This window comes from Physeter macrocephalus, chromosome 8, assembly GCF_002837175.3.
Source record: "Physeter macrocephalus isolate SW-GA chromosome 8, ASM283717v5, whole genome shotgun sequence".
Taxonomy (NCBI): Eukaryota; Metazoa; Chordata; class Mammalia; order Artiodactyla; family Physeteridae; genus Physeter; species Physeter macrocephalus.
In genome coordinates, this window is record NC_041221.1 from 80026658 (window position 1) to 80048011 (window position 21354).

Below are 21354 nucleotides of genomic sequence, written 5' to 3' on the forward strand. Positions count from 1 at the left end.
AACATATATAGTAAGTCCCTAAAGTTATTAGGGAAAGGATTGTTTGCAGATTCAGAAATGGGATGACTTAGATGGAATCACTTAGGAATGTACGCTATTAGGAAAAATATGGGGGGACGGCATACAATGTGGACTCAAACCAACAAAGCGTGTGTTCCCTGAAGGAAAAGGACTATGAACATGCAAGCAAAAAGTTTTCCTTGTCCCGATCTCCACCATTCCCTTGAATCGAGCGGCTCTCCTATTTTCTTTCTTGAAATTTCCAAAATTGAAGAAGTGGAACATTCCTAGGAATTAGAGCCTGTTGAGTGGTGAACAGACCTTTGTCATAGCTTAACCAGTTGATGAATGAGCACATAGATTATACCCTGCAAACATTTCCTGAATAAATAGTGAATAATCACTCTCAGGAAAATATCTAAATATTACCTGCCAAACCCCTTTTATCAACTCTGGCAGATGCAGTATAGTATCCAGACAAAGAATTCTAAGCAATGATATGAAGCAGGTTCTCTCAGTTAAGTGTCTGGGGCCCCATTCAGCAGCTAATCTATCCTGGAAAGCTCATCCGAATACAATCTGTTTAAAATAAAGTCTGTTTGGGAGTATTTATAAAGTTCTTCGTGTTGGGCATTTGGTTCTCCTGATATCACTTATATGCAGAATCTAAAAAAAGTGATACAACTGAACTTATTTACAGAACAGACATAGATTCACAGACATAGAAAACAAACTAATGGTTACCAAAGGGGAAAGAGCCAGGGGAGGGATAAATTTGGAGTTTGGGATTAACAGATACATACTACTATATATAAAATATATAAAATATTGATAGATAAACAATGAAGACCTACTATGTAGCACAGGGAACTATATTTAATGTCTTGTAATAACCTATAATAGAAAAGAATCTGAAAAAGAATATGTACGCCCGAAACTAACACAACTTTGTAAATTAACTGTACTTCAATTAAAAAAAAAAAAAATCCGGTCTTCCCTGGTGGCGCAGTGGTTGAGAGTCCGCCTGCCGATGCAGGGGACACGGGTTCGTGCCCCGGTCCGGGAAGATTCCACATGCCGCAGAGCGGCTGGGCCCATGAGCCACGGCCGCTGAGCCTGCGCGTCCGGAGCCTGTGCTCCGCAACGGGAGAGGCCACAACAGTGAGAGGCCCGTGTACCGCAAAAAAAAAAAATCCGCCATTAAAGTTCATCAGTGATCCTTTATGGACCAGAATCCTCCGTGTCTATCAAGTACTTGTTCAAGCATTTGGCTACTTTTCTGAGAAAAATGTTGGCCTAATGTCATAGGTCCTCCATAGCACAGCCCCATAATGAGGCAACTGTAAGTCAGGCTCCCTAACTTTCAGCCAAATATCACATCCTTCTTTACATGCTTGGTATCTAGTGTGATATGAAATTTTCTAGTTCATTAATAGAGAATCTCTGGCCTTCAGGCATCTTCTAGAGAACTCAATTTTGTTTTCGATATATCTCGTGTCAGTTGAGAAAATGGTTGTTCACAAGCCTGGGCCTAGGGTTCTGTTCACCATTCACTCCTCAAGATCCTCTAAGTTTAACCTAGGTTAAGCCAGACCACCCGAAAATGATATATCTACACTACATCAATCTTCTTCCCCACCCTGGAAAGCTCTTTTCATAGAATGAGTTAATGATCTCTCTTCTGAAAGAGTCACATCGGTTTGTTTTGTAAAGCTCTTATTCAAAACATTTAGCTCAATAGCCTTTTTTTAGGGAACAAATTCTTCTAGGAATTTCTGGTCAAGGAAAAATTGGTCTTTCTTACTGAAATGCTATAACTATTTCTACTGAACAATTCATAGAACCCTAGTTTCCTTGCTGCCAGGACAGTCAGAAGTAAATCCTGAGCTCAATTTTTTGTCAGGTATAAAATTACACACATATATATATAATTTTTGTATTCCTTACATTTTTTATCAACCAGTTTTTGTCTTTTAATCTGTGTTTAAAATTTGGGGTCAACCGTATCTGTGCTTTTATTGTGAGTTATTTGAATGTAATGTCCTGCATGGTATTTATTGTTAACTTGTGTGTCAGTCCTGTAGCATGGGGTGGAAGAAGGGTACAATGTTTTTCCTTTCTGGGCTCCAGCAAGGATATTTTAAGTGGGAAGTGTGAAGAGGAAGAAAAACACTGGTCTTATCCTTCAAGATTTTATAGTCTGATTGGGGTCATGAAACTTTCATACATGAAACAGTGAAATCAAGAGCATATGATTAAGTGCCAGAGCATAGAGAGAAAGACACAAGAACTAAGGGAACTAAGAGAAGAGAAGATGCTGGAAGGATCACAGAAGGCTTCATGGAGGACAGGCAGGGGCTTACTTTCGATCTGAAGAAAGAAAATGATTATAGTTGGTGGAGAAGACAAAAGAGGGAAGATGAAACACAGACAAGAATAATCATTAAGACAACAAGGTCCTATTGTATAGCACAGGGAACTATATTCAATATCCTGTGATAAACCATAATGGAAAAGAATATTAAAAAGAATACAAATATGTATAACTGAATCACTTTGTTGTACAGCAGAAATTACCACAACGTTGTAAATCAACTATACTTCAATTTAAAAACAAGAATAAGGGCTTCCCTGGTGGCGCAGTGGTTGCGCGTCCGCCTGCCGATGCAGGGGAACCGGGTTCGCGCCCCGGTCTGGGAGGATCCCGCATGCCGCGGAGCGGCTGGGCCCGTGAGCCATGGCCGCTGGGCCTGCGCGTCCGGAGCCTGTGCTCCGCAGCGGGAGAGGCCACAGCAGAGGGAGGCCCGCCTACCACAAAAAAAAATAATAATAATAATAATAATAATAAAAACAAGAATAATCATTAAGAACATAACCCTTTGAATAAAATAAGAATTTATAAATCCTTGTTGATATAAATAAATAAATAAGTAGGGAGAGTGGAAAGCTCTTCCTTCTAGCAGACTAACAATAAGTATGAAAGGAATGATGCAGTTAGAAAAATCATCCATGGATGCTAAAACTAGTGATGTTCTCTCTCTCTTTAATAATCCTTTCCGCTCTGTCATGAGCCTCTACAGCCTCAAAAAGCCCAGTGACTGACCTCAAGCCTTCCCATATCCCAGTGCTTCCATGCACTCGCATCCAATAAAAACACTTGAGCATACCCACTAAAATATGTGTATTTCTTTATTCCCACATGATATATAAATATGTATTACTATATTAGCAGAGATCATAAAACACACAAAAACAACTGGAAATGAATTAAATATTGTAAATAATTCTTACTTTATTGATTGTGCAGAAAGGTTTTTGAATTTTAAAAATTTATTGTGTAGAAAAGCTTCTGAATATTAAGCTTATTAATATTTTAGCAAGGGCTATGTAATATTTTATATTACTAAAATATATATGTTGGATTAATGTTGGTAAAACAGCGATTTGAAGGTCTAATATCTTGGTGTGTTTTCTTTTGCAATGGTTTGAATGGCTGTGATAGCTGAAGAAGCTATCTGTCAATGATACAAAGATGTAAGTGGGAGAAGTGCCCCCTCTTGGCTGTACTCTCTGTATCTTGACACCACTTCTTCCATTCCCATCATCACCTACCAAAAGGTTTTTACTGAAATTTGACTATTAATGTTTCATGTTCTCTTGTCCATCAGCTGTTATAAGTTAATTGGGAGGTACTGCATTTTACATTTTAAAAAATGGGTACAAACCCACTGAAACTCCTCATTTGGGAAAATGTTAAATGGGTTTAAACTTAACTTTAAATTTATCTCTTGCATGTATGAGAGTTTTTTCTAGGTGATACATATCATTTTGGCCAGAAAAATCTAATAATGATACCAACATTTCCAAACACCCCTTCTCAAAATGCTTTCTTTCCAACAGGACTATTTTCCAAAAATTATTTTTCACTTATTGTGGGCATCACCTTGACTTTGAAGGAATAAACTGCATCTATTGTTTTGTATGTATCTACTACATAGAATGACTGGCAGCCACTTCCATCACTACAAAGATCACCAAACTGGAGACACTTGTCTTTTTGTAAAAGAAAAACTTTAAATTTTACAACTCTTTTGATTATTGTCACGAGATAACCAACAAACCTCTGTGTAGTACAACACTCTCAAGGTCCTTCCCTCTCCCTTTCATCACAAATAATATTATTTAAAGCCATGTTTCTATAAAATCGTTCATAACATTGATATCCTATAGCGTGTGATCTGCAATATGTCACGACAGACTGAAGACAAAAGAAAGAATGGGGACGCTCTAGGTTGTGCAGCACCAACCTCTCCCTTAGGCAACATTGGTATCATACACAATATGTCACCCACATCAAAGGTGAGGGCTACTTATAAAGATTAGTAAAGTTTAATGTCTTTCTTATATTTTTAGATAAAAATAAACAGAAAGGTCTAACATTGTCTTCCTACACCCCAAATGGATAATCTTGCATCTTTAGTCCTCAGCCCTCCAAAACATCCACTTTGACACCATTCCCAGGGGCAGCCTCTCCTGGGGACCCCATATGCTAAAACTGCTTCTTGCTCTATTCTCTCCCCTTTCCTTCCATCCTACAAGAAATGTTCTATATTAACAGTAGTATTGGGTGCTGACAAAACAGTCTCGTTAAAATCCAGCAAAACCTCAAGACTATTGGATTTGTGATTCCATTTTGAATATTCACATTGCAAGCTGTGCCCTCCTCCCCAACGCATCTGATTCCTGCATGTTCCAGAAATGTTTAGCCTTGAGCACATGTTATTCTTCAATGAGACTGCCTTTATTTTTGTAGTCTGCCCCTTCAGCTGGACCCCCAAAACGTCCACATTCTCATATCTGCTCCAAAATTTCTCTGTGTTAAAAAATGAATGGATAAAGAAAATGTGGCGTATATATATATAATGGAATATTACTCAGCCATAAAAAAGAAGGAAATTCTGTCATTTGCAACAAGATGGATGGAACTTGACAGCATTATGCTAAATAAAACAAGACAAAGAAGTATAAATACCAAATACCATATGATCTTATTTACATGAGGAATCTAAAAACAAACAAACATAACAATGGAACTCAGAGATACAGAGAACAGATCGATGGTTGCTAGAGGCAGGGGTGGTGAGGGGTTGAAATGGGTGGAGGGGGTCGAAAGGCACAAACTTCCAGTTATAAGATAAAGAAGTCCTGGGGAGGGAACGTACAGCATGGTGACTACAGTTAACAATACTGTATTGTATATTTGTAAGTCGCTAAGAGAGTACCTCTTAAAAGTTCTCATCACAAGAAAAAAATTTTGTAACTACGTGTGGTAATGGATGTTAACCAGACTTATTGTGATCATGATGCAATATATACAAATATCAAATCATTATGTCCTATACCTGAAACTACTATGTCAATTATATCTCAAAAAAATTCTAATCTGTGGCATTTCTTCAGGATGCTCTTTGGTGGGAGACCCCCTTGTTTGCAAGAAATCCTCTAATCAGCTTCCTAGGGCAATCCAGTTTTCTTTTCCTTTATTTGTAGAGGCCCAAATAACGTGGCTTCTGATGCCTGAGTCGATCTTGAGCTCACCCTGCATGAATCTCATTTTGTGAACCAGAGCTTACTACTTTGTTCACAAAGCAGAAAAATGCCTTTTCCACTCATTCTGGTATCTGCTTAAGGGGAAATTATTTTGCACAGTTAACTTTTAAGAAGAAGCCATCATTTAAAAACTTTGCCCACTTTTCTTAAAAGATCTTAGGCTAAGGATATGTTGCTTTATTGTTATTATTATTCATGGGATGTTTAAGAAGTAATATTCAGGGATTCTAGTTATTCTAGTTATTCTAGTAACTAAATTGCAGGTTACATCAAGTCAATCCACTATAAATGAACAAAAAAGTAATTAAAATATTAAAGTATACACCCTCCTTAACAATCCGGAAGTGTTAAAAGGGTGTAAGCCCTCCCTCTCAGGATATTCCCACTTGCCAAAATTTCCCTCTGCTTACATGGTCTTACCTGGAGAGCCTCATGGCCCCCTTGCTCCCTCACTCCTGCCCAGTCTCTGCACAAGTGTCACCTTTTCGAAGTAGCCTCCAGGCTCCTCCATCCCCATCATTCTTCATCCCTTTACCCTGCTCTACTCTGCTGGCACGAATTACTCTAGAGCATCATTTGTGTTTTTTCCATCTGCCCCACCAGAATGTGGCTCCATGAGGGCAGGGGCTTTGTTTTGTGCACTGCTGTGTCCTCACCTCCTAGAACAGTGCTGGCCTGACACAATATAGGCTTTTCATAAATATTTGTTGAAAGACTGACCAAATGTCCACTAAAAAGAAGTCATAGGAGAGCTGTGGGAGAAATGCAGGCTTCCTATTCCATGATAAAAAGGAAATCTGCATAGAAAGTCTAGTTCAGGGAGGGGAGAAGACCCAGAAGGGTCAGTGGCTTCCTGGACCCCTCTCTCCAGGTAGCAGGAAGCAAGCTGAGGGAGAACTGCTGACACAAGAGACAAATGTGCCTATGGAGACTCAGAAAAGACACTCAGGGAGGACCAGGTAGCTGGGCCTCCCTCCCAGACTGAGGAGTGAGAGGGCTGGCAGAAGAAAGAAGGAAGAGGAGCAGGGCTTGATGCCGTTTTTTCTAGAAGTCTCCATCCAATTGGTGGGTGTGGTCTGACTATGTGAACACAGGGACTCTGGGGTGAACTGGGCTTAAGTCTGGGCATCAATCTCCCCGACACTCACCTACCTGGAGGCAGGAGATCCAACTCTATCCCTTACCGTGAGCAGGTTCTGGGTGTCAAAGGCTGCTAAAAGCAGGGTTCCCTCTTGTCTCAGTAGGGGAAAGCTAATGATGGAAAGGGATGAAGAACGGAAGCTAACACTGCGCAACTTTATTTTTAATTGAAGTATAGTTGATTTACAATGTTATGTTAGTTTCTGGTATACAGCAAAATGATTCTGTTATATATATATATATATATTCTTTTTCATATTCTTTTCCATTATGGTTTATTACAGGATACTGAATATAGTTCCATGTGCTGTACAGCAGGACCTTGTTGTTTATCCCAACTCTTCCTCCAAACAAAAATGGCACCTGCAGTCATAAAATCTTCCTCTCCCATCTTAGCTGACTTCAGAAATAATTGGTTTGGCAGTATGAAAGCAGTGTCAATCACCTCATTTACCTGAGCAGCTTTCGATGTAAGTCCAATTATTATACAGCACTGGAACAATTATGCATACCATTAAACAGGCGAGATTGACTTGGTCCTGTGTTTCATTTAACACAACATGAAAGCTGTGTTGCATGTTCTCAGCCCTCATAGTTAAGTCCTCATGAAGCCAAGCTGTTGTCTCACAGCACTAACTTAAAATCATAAATCAATAAACATAAAAGGATCACTAAAGCCAGGTGAGGGGACGTAGGTAAAGGTCTCAGGCGTGTATTCAGGATCACCCAGCCACTATCCTTCAGTACAAAAGCTAACATTTACTAATCACTTACCATAATAACTTTACACATATTAATTCAATCTTCATCACAACCCTATTAGGTAGGTACTATTAATATTCCCATTTTACACATCAGGAACTAGAAACTTAAGTAAGTTGCCAGAAGTCACATAAGTAGAAAATGACAGAGTCCGGATTTGAATCCAGAGTCATATGTTCAAGATTATCTTCTCATGATTATCAACATCATAAATGTTGATCACCCCCTTAAAGTATACCAACTAAACTGCAATTGCACCTTCCAACGCTATGGAAAGGGAACTCACTCTAAAGAGTTCTCAGTGGGGAGCTGTGAATGGGAAAAAAAATCAATTGCACAAGTGACAATTCAGTGCATATGACGGTGTTGAGATAGTTTTCTTACTGCGTGCCAGGTAGATCCAGCAGTGAGCTCCGATTTCTCCAGGAGGACCACATCTTTCATGCCTGCTTTGGCCAAGTGATAAGCCAGACTCACACCAACGCAGCCACCTCCAATTATCACTGTTTCTGCCCTGTCTTTCCATCTTGTTTCTGCAGGTAAGGGTGGGTTTTCTTCTCTGGAAGACATTTTTTTTTAATAGTAGCTTTACTAGGCTATGAGAGTTATAGTTTTTTTCTGACTAGTGTGATTCTCCTTACTTATTCTTCTAGTACTTAACATCTAGTGCCTGGGAGAGTTACATGTGCTGACAATCATTTGGGACCCTCAACCTGACTTAGGCAACCTGGTTGGGGGAGGGAGGAGGAGGCATTTGAACCCCATTCCCCTAATTCTGACCCATTGTAGATACTTAATAGAGCTAAAGAATTGAACAGATGACTTCTTTTTCTCAAAGAAATCTAGAGAATAATTTTTCTCAGTCTACTTTTAAAACACACTGATAAACATTTTATTCCATAAAAAAAACCCCATAATCATCATGAAGTCCATTATCTATAAATCTTGGATCACCTCCTCCCTCCAGTGTTTTCCAGGCTGAAGAGAGCCAGATGGAGTACAATACTCTTCCTCGCTCAACGTCCTCTCACCGTGTACCTGCTTCTCTAATTATAAATATTGCTCAGTGGCTTGATATATTTTTTTTTTCTTTTTTAACATCTTTATTGGAGTATAACTGTTTTACAATAGTGTGTTAGTTTCTCCTTTACAACAAAGTGAATCAGTTATACATATACATATGTTCCCATATCTCTTCCCTCTTGTGTCTCCCTCCCTCCCACCCTCCCTATCCCACCCTCTCATGGTCACAAAGCACAGAGGTGATCTCCCTGTGCTATGCGGCAGCTTCAGTGGCTTGATATATTGATTTGCATGTCTGTCTTCCTAGCTAGATCATGAGCTTCTCCAAGACGCATTGTAAAACGCAAGGTATAAGTAAGTCAAAGAAGACCATATATACACCTGCGTTTGCCTCCCCATACAGAAGACACTGCTAACAGTTGACTGGGGAAGGGAATGGGGGTAGGAGAGCCTTTGCACCAGGAACCCTTTGATATTCTCATTTTGAACGGTTGTGCATGGAAAAGAACACACATAATTCAAGAAGAAAGACGAATGCCCACTTCTCGGGGTCGGAAGCACCCCTAACCCGGAGACCCCCCTCAGCCCTGCGCTCGCACCCCGCAGCTGCCCAGCCGCGGGCCTCCGCGCAGACCCGACCCCACTCACCCTTCGCGGCCACAGACGGAGCGTAGGCGGCCGGGGGAGCCCCGCAGCGGGAAGCCCCGCAGCCGCAGCGCGCCCGGGCGGAACATGGCGAGGTCGAGGCCATAGGGCGAGGGCGCGGGCGCCTACTCCCAAGCCAGCAGACAGCCGGGGCGGCGGGGCCGGCGGGAGGCGGTGGGACCCTCCCCCCGGCGAGGGGCGGGCTTCTGGCTCCGTGCGCTGCCCGCCACTCAGCGCCCGCTACAGCCGCCGCGCGAGGGCACTGGCCGGAAGCCCCGGGGCCAAGAAGGTGAGTTTCGGGGAACCCGGGAGGTACTCAGCCCTCCTGGCCGCGGGGCTTCACCTCAGCCCCTAATCAAGCTCTGCGGTCTGGGCGAGGCACCTGGACGGCCCTGAGCCTCGGTTTACCCGCTTGCGAATCGCCTAGACGACGGTACTGCCTAGGTGTCAGGATGAGATAACAATATTGGGTTGCATTTATGGAGCCTTCACTCGCTGCCCTGTACTGCGCGAGTGCTTCATGCAAATTATCTCCTCTTCACGTTTATTCCCATTTTACAGGTGAGGAAACTGAGGCTCAGAGTCCGTCAGCTAGCTCAGGGTCACCGGTCTAGTCCAGGTGGAGCAGGGGTTTGAAGTCCAGCCTTCGGACTCAGGCCGCGCTCACATTTCCTGCCCTTCGCCCGCCCGCACCTCTACAGCTCTTCGACTCAATGGCCCCAGTGCTCGTGCCCCTCGTGTGTTTGGGAAGGGCCGTTGCCTGGTCTCCCAAGCCTCGGACTGGCCTGAAACCGGTTCCGGGCATGGACACCCCTAGACCCACGGCGGGGATGGAGGATGGGCTGCGCGGAGCTGGGGGTGGGGCCTCCGCCTCATCTCACGCCGCAGTCTGGGTCTCCTGGCTCCCCTTTCCCGATCTGCTCGCCAGCTGTCGCCCTATTCCCCCATTTTTACGCTGCATGTGTGTGTGGTGGGGAGAAGGGGTGACAAAACAAAATTAGGAAACGGGCATGAACTTGGACGCGGGACATCTCCAAACTCCTCGAGGCAACCCACCTGTGCTCCCTAATTCAGAAGAGAGGGTGGGGAAGGAAGGGGGGGATGTGCACCACCGTTTTATTTAGTAATACTAAAAAGATAGGAACAACCAAGATGCCCTGCAATAGTGGGCTCCGTAAATAAAGTGCATCCACTTAATAAGTTATTAGGCAGCCAATTAAAAAGCTAAGTATGGGAACAAAGTGCTTTGCAATGTTAAGTTACAGAAGGAGATATATCACGGACTGATCCCAACTACATAAAAATATTTATACACACACTGTAAGGAAGGGCACAATAATGGTAGTAGTTACATAAGATGTGGAATATAGGTTTAAAACTCTTAACAAAAAATATTTTGCTTATGTTTTTCCAATTATAAAGGTAAAATATGGGCATTGAAGCAAACGAGCATGGTAAAAAGAAAAAGAAGCAAAGAACATTGTGCTGACTTCTGTCTCTGAACTTTCTCTAATACTATGTTCACTTTTACAGTTCATTTTTTTTAAAGGCTTTTACAGATATGCTGTCCCTGTTCTATTTTTCCTGACCTCTGCTCTTTGCAACACCAAGATTATTATATGAGAATCCATGTTAATGTGTACCTGGGAGTTAAAATGTTAGTGGGGCAGAGCTAACCTCACCTCTCTGCTCAGCTAAAAGGTGCATTTTAAGAATTCATTTAACTGCTACAGAGGACACCTCCAATTGCTTCTTTAATCCAAAAGAGCAGTCCTGGTGGCAATTTCAGGCAGATGGACCTCTGGCAGCTTCCTGCCATAGGGTGAAGTTGGTCTACTCCTCTGTGTATGAATAGAGGTGCCCTGAAGCCAGATCTTAAATCCAAGAGGTCTAGATACTGTTATCTGCAAAAAGAGGGCATAAATGCCTCTCAGAGATCACCATCAGATCCAAGGCAGAGTCACTGCCACACTGAAAGGGAGGATGGAATGAAAATATAAATATACTGCAAATAATTTACAGTGCTCTTTATTTTACACAGTCCTGTCATTCTAGAGCTGGCTTTAGATCATACAGGTGTAGCAGTTAACTGAGGTGGTAAGTCTGGCAGTGAAGGAGGGGCTAAAAGATGCTCTGAATTCAAATATTGATAATTTAGTTATTTTGCTAATGGCTGTTTAGAAAACTGGCAAAACTTAAAATGTTGGACAAACATCCAGATAACAGATCAAAATGCCTTACATTTACTTGGTATCATGAAGGCAACAGTCAAAATGTGCACTGTCATTTTCTTAAAATCCTAGCTAATTTTCTATTAAGGAGTATCATCTTTTTCCTCCTTGTCAGGACCAAGCTTATAGCATATGTGAGGTAAGTGCCATTTTCAAAACAGTCCTGTCCATCTGCTAACTCTTGGCATATTTTATTAAGGGCCTACTCTTTGTTAGGTGCTGTATGAGGTGATAGAGATAGAGCCTCAAGCATCTTACAGCCAAACAGAGGTGACAGGAAAGTAACCAGATACTGCAGCACAGGTGATGGATGCAGGAATAGAGGATGTATGAACTTAAGCAGGAGACAAAGGAGGATGTAATCACGAATAAGAGTAGGTCAGGCAAAGCTTTGCTCTGGCAGCAATGGAAGATAGTTTAGAGTGGGCTGGAGTGAATTGGAGACCATTTCAATAGCCCAGCGGCAGTGAGGATGGGGAGACATATGTGAGATGTGTTGAATAGATATGCTTGGTGTAACCCTATGACATATTGGAGGTGGGGGCTAAGAGACTAACCTATAACACCCAAATTGTGTGTTAATGGTTTTCCCCTCCAGAATTGTTTGATGTGTAGTATTAAATCTGATGAAGTTAACCTGGTTAACTTCACTGAAATGTGTTAGATTTTCAAGATGCAATTTTAGAAAGATGATGATACCTCTGATTCTCTCTTCTATGTCCCTCTGCAACATTTACTTGTTACACTGTACTGTGATAATCTGTTGACCTAATGGCCTTCCCCAAGGTAGCCAGACTTGGAGACTTCTTGAGGGCAGGGACCATGTCTTATTCCAGCGTTTACCCCTCCTGCCTAGAACTGGACCTGGCATGTGGGAAGGTCTCAACGAAAGCTGAAAGTTTAAGTCATTTTCATATTTTGAAAGTCCAAAATGAAAAGAGCAAATTTCATTTTATGGAGGGAGTAGGGAGAGAGGTGAGAACCATAGACTACATGAACATTTCTTCTACATTCAGCTAAAATTCATCTTTAGATATAAAGCATGGAGAAATAACCAGAGTCAGGAGCTCTGTCAAAATAGTGTTTATGGTTAACAGAGCTGGGCTCCATTCCACTTCCCTCCACAGGAAAATGGAGATGTGGTGGAGATAGTGGCCTGGTACTTAGCCTCAGGGCAACCGCTTCTAATGTACCTTCCTGGGCTGCAGCTATGACTGGTTAGAAGGGGCAGCAGGAGCCTTTCCTCCCCCATTCATGCACTGCTGTGTGTCCAGCTGTAGGCAGGGCTGAGAGGAACTGGCTGGTATTTTCAACAAAAGGCTGTATCTTCAACTAATGCAGTCTGTACAAGAGGGATAGGGATACCCATGGGGGTGTTTGAAGTTTTTATAAATCTCACGGAAGTTCTCTCTGAAAAAATGACACTTGACCAAAGACCTGAAGAAAATCAGAGGGCGAGCCATTCAGGTATCTGGGGAAGCACTTTGTAGACAATGGAAACCATAGCCTTGGATAACTGCTCTGGATGCAACCTTGTATTCAGATTATGGGTGAGCTGACTAGAAAGGTGGTAAATAGAGACTAGGTTAGGAATTTAGAAGGTCTGATGTCTGCTTTTTCACTTACTGAGCTCTATGATCTTGAGCAAGTCACTTAGCCTCTCTGAACCTCAGTTTCCTCATTTATAAAGTGGGAATAAAAACTATCTGCTTTGCCTAGCTCCCAAAGTTGTTAAGAGTACCAAATGATAACGTGTCCGTGAACATGCTGGAAAATGTAGGGTATAATTATAAAATGTTGTGTCCAATAGGATTATGTCCAGTGGCTCACAAACAAAAGAGGTTTATTTTTCTCACCTAACGAGAGGCCTAGCGGACGGTCACCATCCACGGCCTCTGCAGCTACTCCAAGATGTCATTAAGACACCAGGCTGTGGTTTTCAGCACAGGTTTAGCGTGTGGCTTTCAGTGGCATGGTTGCAAGATGATGGCTATACCTCCAGGGCTTAAGTTGACATTCCACACAGGACAGAGAAAAAGTGACAAGAGGGAAGGGAGTGGGCATCTGTATCAGGAAAGCAAAACTTTTCTAGAAATCTTTAGCAGACTTTCACTTATTTCCCATTGGCCACCACTGTGTCACATGGCCACCCCACTCAGCAAAGGAGCCTGAGGATTTTTTTTTTTTAAGTTGGGGACATTGTCTCCCCAAACAAAATATATTAGCAAACAAGAGGAGAAAAAAATGCACATTAGGTGACTAGCAGTGTCTGCCACAAATCTTGAAAAACCAAAATAACCATTATGGAATCAGCACTTTAACTACAATTTGACTCAGATTAAATTGTATTTGAGAAAAAATAGTCACAGAACTTTGCACAAAACAAGTACCTGGATTGTCCAATAATAGAGTATTCTCAATCTTTCTGAAATTCTATTAGGCACAGATGATTCCAACAGAACTGGAGCTGTGAGAGCATTGTACCACCTTTCTTAAAATTAGAAACTGCTTTTAGGGGAAAAAAAAAGAGGGGTCTTCGGTGATTTTTTCTTTCTCTTCTTCAGGGCATTTTGGAACGTCTGGATAGTGGGGAGGTTGTGGTTGGAGACGGCAGCTTTCTCATAACTTTGGAGAAGAGGGGCTACGTGAAGGCCGGGCTCTGGACTTCAGAAGCCGTAGTAGAACATTCAAATGCAAGTTGGTGCCAGCATCACCCCTGAGTGTTTATCTGGGTGACATTTTGCTTAAATCTGACTGAGAGAAGATAAATAAAAGCGAGCATTTTCTTTTTTTTTTTTTAATACATTTTATTTATTTATTTATTTATTTATTTTGGTCTGCACTGGGTCTTCGTTGCTGCGTGCGGGCTTTCTCTAGTTGCGGCGAGCAGAGGCTACTCTTTGTTGCGGTGCGCAGGCTTCTCATTGAGGTGGCTTCTCTTGTTGCAGAGCACGGGTTCTAGGCGCACGGGCTTCAGTAGTTGTGGCATGCGGGCTCAGTAGTTGTGGCTCGTGGGCTCAGTAGTTGTGGCTCACGGGCTTCGTTGCTCCTCAGCATGTGGGATCTTCTCAGACCAGGGATTGAACCCGTGACCCCTGCACTGGCAGATGGATTCTTAACCACTGCACCACCAGGGAAGTTCCGTGAGCATTTTCTAGGGACTGTTTCACTTGCCAAAACTGCCAAGATGTGGAGACAGTGGCAGTACACGAGCTGAAGAAAGGGCTTCTCTCTCCTTCCCTCCCTCCTCTACACACACACACACACACACACACACACACACACACACACACGCACACTTGCATCTTCATATTCAGGGAGTGCTAAAATATATATACCAATATTTGTTCCATGAATATTTACCTTGTGTATTCAAGAGTTTCCTTAACATGGTAAAACTGTTATCGCTTCAGATTCATCCTTCTGGCTAATTTGCATACGATATTAAAACAGTACATTTGGTAGGGACGATAATGGTAACCACCAGCTTAACAGAATATAGACAGTAGACAGCCAGGTTCTGTTGAGCGGAGGGGAGGGACAAAGAAATAAACACAGTTATACCTCATCCTCCTGGCTGAAAAAAAAAAGAGTTGGAGGTAGAAACTGTGATAGGATTGGTTAGTAACATCAAATTGGAACTTTATTTCTATGTTTGCTCTTTTTTGTATTTGCTGTTCTAAATGAAAGTGGGAAATAAAGCCAAAGAAGATATGGGTGAAATGCGATACAAACTGGGAATGGAACTTTTGATTCACTCTGATTTTATTCATATATACACAGTGTATCAGACAAACATGGGGTCATGTCTAGGTCCTTCTACTGACCAGCTGAGTGACCTTGGACAAGTCATTTGACCTCTGAGGATCAGTTTCTTCATCTGTCACACGGGGGCATGACATGGGCTGGTTGTGAGGACTTGTGAATTAACCCACATGAAATGCCCATATAAGTACCCAATGACCATGATTACTGTTTCATCAGACACCCAGAGTTATATGGTAGGACAGAGTTTTGTCTTTCTGATGTTAGCAGGAAGATTTCATCTGACCCAAGAAGAACTCATTCTTAATTTTAGAAAATCTTCTTTGCTCAACAAGGAAGAAAGTGTTGAAATAGCAAGGATAAAGACTGAGGTGGGGGAGGAGATGAAGAGAGAGAGAGGAAGGAGTTTCTGATGGGCCAAGGAAAGCTCCCTGACTGCGTCTCCCCAGCTGCTTGCTATTGAATACACTTGATGGGGGCGCCACCCATATGCATTCTGCCCACTGTGAGAATTCCCTCATCCTACTTTGAGGGCTCCCCAGTGCTGACTGTAAGTGGACGAGCTACATCCTTCATGACACCGGCAAATGAATAAACCCTCTCTAGACCAAGAGACCAAGGGACAGTTGGCCAACTGGGCCTTAGTGTCTGCATGTGACTGCACCAGGCCATGGGGCCCACTGGCAGGTCAACATGAGGCTACTCTAAACAGCCCCCATGTGGTATGGACTCTGCCTTGTCCCTAAATTCTGCTGACCTGAATCTGAATTTCTTTATAAGTACCAGGTTTGAAATCGTGTATGATTGAAAGAGATGTGAGTGGATGAGCTGCCGCTGAAAATGATAGCTTCTGTGATTTTTACTTTTTAAATTTCAATGGAAAAAACAACTCCTTTGTAGTTCGTCAGCTTCACATGGAATTCTTGAGAGCGGGATCAAATGTCATGCAGACTTTCACCTTTTCTGCCAGTGAGGACAAAATGGAAAGTCAGGTAAACGATAATGGGGCAGGTGGGAGTGGGGAGGGGCGGGGAGAGGGGTCATCTATAATAAAAATAACCTCTTGATGGAATCCATGGAACTGACCTGATGTGTTACTACACTTTATTACAAACTCCTCCACATAAAATATCTATCCAGTAATTAATCATGATGTAAACATATATGTACTAAATAAATAAGCATTTTCTGTCTCTTTATCTAGGGGAGGGGGTAGGACTGGGAGAAAATATGCCATTAGAAGGCATGGCCATCCTTCTGTGATGTGTTTCCGTAGGGAGAGAACACTTTATAGATGCTCTTGTTACCTTCTCATTTCACATTCTTCTTTTCTGACTTGTCCATGTGGAGACAGGGCGGTCCTAGGGAACACAGCACTGGCCTAGGAATGAAGAGAATTGGGTTTTATACCCAACTTTGCCACCTATTGGTTGTGTGACTTTGTGTTAGACACTTAACGACATGGAGCACTGGTTTTCTCTGCCAAATGGATATAACTGATGCTTACATGCATAGGGTTGTTGAGAAAAGTGGGTGAGGATGTGGAAGTATTGTGAGATATTCTGCAAATATAAAGTATTAATACTTGTAAACGTTATTCATTCAACCAACCAACATTTATTGAGTACCTGCTATAGTCCACTCTCTATGCTAGATACAAAGATGATACAAAGGCATAGACACTATTCTGAAGTGGCTCACTGTCAAGTATGGGAGACAAACAAATGAGCATTTACTAAAATCCAGTGTGGTAAGTACAATATGGAAATACAAGCTCACTGGGAGTAGAGGAGATGATACCCAACTCTGCTGGTCTTCTCGAATTGCAGTTTAAACCAGTGACTTGTCCTCATGCTACTTGCTCATTGCCCCCTTTGATATCTGTTATATCTCACCATTAAAATGCCAGGCTCACCATGTGTACTCTTGCTGTCTAACCTCAGTGGGAAGCTGTAAACACCGCTGCCTGTGACCTTGCCAGAGAAGTAGCCAACAAAGGTGATGCTTTGGTAGCAGGGGGGAATCTGCCAGACATCATTGTACAAACACCACAAGGATGAAGCTAGAATTAAAAAACTTTTTCAACTACAGCTAGAGGTTTTTGCCAGGAAAAACGTGGACTTCCTGATTGCAGAGGTAAGCCTAGCATTAAAGGGGCAGGGCTGGAAGGAGCTGTGGAGGGGGCGGATAGAGCCTGTCGGGGAGTAAAGCCTAGAGGGTAGGCGGCTGCTCAGGCCTCACCATTAACACTCAGTGCCAAGTAGTAGTTTCCTTGCCCTCCTCCATCCCTGCCTTGCTCACTCCCATCTCTCTGCTTTCACTAAAGCTATAACATCTGAGTGATATATATATATATATATATATATTTTTTTTTTTTTTTTTTTTTTTGCAGTACGCGGACCTCTCACCGTTGTGGCCTCTCCTGTTGCGGAGCACGGGCACCAGCCGCACAGGCTCAGCAGCCATGGCTCACGGGCCCAGCTGCTCCGTGGCATGTGGGATCTTCCCGGACCGGGGCACAAACCCGTGTCCCCCGCATTGGCAGGCGGACCCCCAACCACTGCGTCACCAGGGAAGCCTGAGGCAGTTTCTCTTGATTCCACTCTCTGTAAAATAAGAATTGCCTTCCTCCATTTCCCTCTACTTTTCCTCCCTCATCTACCTCTTGGTTTCTTTAAGGTATACAATTACTTTTACATCATCAAGGTTTATAACCAAACACAGTATAAGCAAACACAGTGATAATTCAGTAATTAAGTGTTCAATTCCATGTGAAATCAAGACTTGGAACATGTTTCAAACTGAAAACCTCCTTTTTTCCAGCAGGAGAGTTCAATATGCAGGAAACCAGGGAAGGCCAGTCTGATCTTTCTCTTTCTCTGTCTTATGCTTCCAACCCTCCCTTCCCATATTGCTAATCATGGTTCCTGACCTCTTCAGATTCAAAGAGAGAGGAGAGTGGATGGAAAAGGGAGTAAACTTGTATTGCTTAATTGACACCCTATTAGGAAGACCACATTCTCTGGGCCAGGCAGATTCTCATGAGTGTATTTACAGTTCTTCAGAGGCTGCCACTGGGAACTTTTGTCTGTATTTCTCATGCCACAGGCATTGCATTTTTCTCTGAAAAATTTTCTCTGCTTCGCCCTCAGATCCCAACTTTCTCAGCAGGTCACTATAGATATACACTATTTTGGGGAGTCTCATTTTCCATCCTGGTGTTTCTCTTGAGCCTGATTTTAAATATGCCCAGGCTGGCTCCCTCTCTCCTATTAGGCTAAAAACTGGCTAGAAGACTTTTCATCCTTCCTTTAAGGAGACAAACTGAGAGTGTGGTCTGATCCCAATTTAACCACACTCTCTTCACTCACAAAGTAGCTGACCCATTGGTCTCTGTGATCTAGATTTTCCAGTGTAGAGTCAAGTGAGTCATCTGACTGGCTCTTAGCCACCTACTTTGAAATTTCTGCAGAGTGTCTGTCTTGCTTTAATACCTGATATCTATCATATCTTGTGCCACCAATAAAATTTCCAATCTAATAGCCTGGTACCCTGATCACTATTTTCTAAACATTATTCACTGCAGAACCAAGAGAAAGAGAAATAAACCTATTTTATAAAACCTGAGCCCCTTGTGAGAGAATGTGCCAAGCATCAAGGTCAAATTGATTCTCTCCTCTTAGATTTCATCCATAGTCCAAATTCAGGCCATACTTTAATTTGCTTCATAGTTGGACTTTCTTTGTACAACGTTTGGTTTTATAGGAATTTCTAATTAACTCTCTTTTTTATTGTTGAAAGAAGAATAATAGACCTTCACCTTCTCTAAGGTCTTCCAATATCTAAATTATACTGTTTGTTACAATCAATCACTTTATTATTGAAGATATTTTTCTAAGGGCTCCTTGAATTACTGTTCTGTTTTGAATTATTCTCTCTCTCTCTGTCTCTCTCTCTCTCACCTGTCAATCTTTTCCATCTTCTAGAAGTTAACCACAATTTCTGCTGTTCTCTAATGAGAGCTGTTATGTCTTTAATCCATTTTGTACTTCTTTATCCATTTCAGTAGAATTTAGAACAGTCTTCATTTTTGAACATTTAGGACAACGTTCCTAATGTAAATTAATTTAGATTGTAGAAGTAGGCAAGAAATCATTTAGGCAAACATTTCTTATGGGAGGTGTGGATATTTATCCAGGAAGATTTTTTTTTATAGGTCTCATGCTTAGAAAAAAAGTACTAAATAGACATATAGGGACTTCCCTGGTGGCATGGTGGTTAAGAATCCGCCTGCCAATGCAGGGGACACAGGTTCGATCCCTGGTCCGGGCAGATCCCACGCATGCCACAGAGCAACTAGGCCCGTGCACCACAACTACCGAGCCCATGCGCTCTAGGGCCCGCATGCTGCAACTACTGAGCCTGCGCGCCTAGAGCCTGTGCTGCACAACAAGAGAAGCCACTGCAATGAGAAGCCCGCGCACCACAACGAAGTGTAGCCCCCGCTCACCACAACTAGAGGAAGCCCGCATGCAAGGAAGACCCAACGCAACCAAAAAATAAGTTAACTAATTAAATAAAATTACTTAAAAAAAGAAATATAATTAAAAGGTGAGGAAAGCATACTTTGATGATGATTAAAATAGTTCAGATAAGTGAGAAATGGCTTATTTTAATAAACACTGTCTAGGGATCCTTAAAATTCATTAACAATTTCAAATAAAACATTATTCTATAGAATAAAGCCAGACATTCCCGTACCCTAAACTCCCAAACATACTGATGTTCACAAAAATTCGTGATTACCCAGAAACCTGTAGACACCCCAGATTTCTGACATTTTCATCATCCAAAAATATTGGTTTATTCATTGTTTCATAGGTAAAATGGAAAAAACTATAAAAATACATTTAACACAAAGGCCTGTGACCAGGAACCTTTGTGTTCTTTCTTTGTCTAAAAACAAGGCACAAATACTGACAAATTAATTTGTATTCTGTTTTTGGTTACTTTTTTTTTTTTTTTTTTTTTTTTGCGGTACGCGGGCCTCTCACTGCCGCGGCCCCTCCCGTCGCGGAGCACAGGCTCCGGACGCGCAGGCCCAGCGGCCATAGCTCACGGGCCCAGCCGCTCCGCGGCATGTGGGATCTTCCCGGACCGGGGCACGAACCCGCGTCCCCTGCATCAGCAGGCAGACTCCTAACCACTGCACCACCAGGGAAGCCCTTGGTTACTTTTTGAAGAATTATACTTTGTCTCATTACGTTTAAAACTGGTTTCATATACTTGTCATTATGTTAAAATATTGAGTAGAGCTAGAAGAACCCTGCTAGAAATTTCCGAATGAATATAATTCACAAAAACATGTAAAATTCAAACATGTTGTCTTTTTCTGAAAGGTGGTATGAAACCCAGTGATTGTTATTGAGGATAGAAATGTAGAAAGACTCCTGGAATTAATGGATATGGGCATAGTTTTTCTGTCTGTATATTGAAACTGAAATTCTACTTTAGCCTGATCATCCACCAAACTTATGAGTATTTAGCCAATATATATATAAAGTATTGGACTTATAAAATAGACATGAATCTTTTAATTGATTAACTATATATTTTTTAAAACACAGGGCTAGAAGGGAGTATTGGGAGAATCTGCTGCAGGCTTCAGGCAGACCTTTCTGTCCTTCATTGTCAAAGCCAGATGCCTAAGGAATAATGAAAGAAAACACTGAAATAGCAGAATGGAAAGAAATCCCTCTCAAGCCCCATCTGGAACCCTTCCTCGCCTCTATCCTCAGGCCACCCTGATGTCTCCAGCTGCTGAACAGCTAATGTGCTGTCAATTCAGCATAGGATGCGTATTGCATTCCTGCTGTGCTTAAGCTCAGAGCAGGATGCTGGGGGAGATGCAAAGCTGATGAGAAAGGCTTCTCGTCCTCCAGGTACTTACCGTCCAGTAATGCTGCAGGACATGCTTTTGAAGGGAATCAAGAACAGTGAAACTTGTCTTTTAGGGTGAATTTGGGATTTTAAAATAACCAAGTCTGTGAGCAACAAACCCAGTGATTAATTCCGGAGACTAAACTAGGTACAGAAGGAGGATAGAGCAGCATTCTAAACTAAAATGAAAGTAATGAGTCTGCCTTTCTTTTTTTTTTTTTTTTTTTTTTTGTGGTAT

General features: G+C 42.2%; 1 protein-coding gene across 1 annotated transcript in view; it reads right to left on the reverse strand.

Annotated features, from left to right (window-relative positions):
• DMGDH (dimethylglycine dehydrogenase) overlaps positions 1-9269 on the reverse strand; it is a 73842-nt gene extending 64573 nt beyond the window's left edge. The window contains exons 1-2 of the mRNA XM_007102961.2: positions 9184-9269; positions 7897-8071 (exon numbers count right to left, since the gene is read on the reverse strand). Coding sequence (XP_007103023.2) covers positions 7897-8071; positions 9184-9269 — 261 coding nt within the window. The remainder of the gene's footprint in view (positions 1-7896; positions 8072-9183) is intronic.
• Between the last annotated feature and the right edge of the window lie 12085 nt (positions 9270-21354).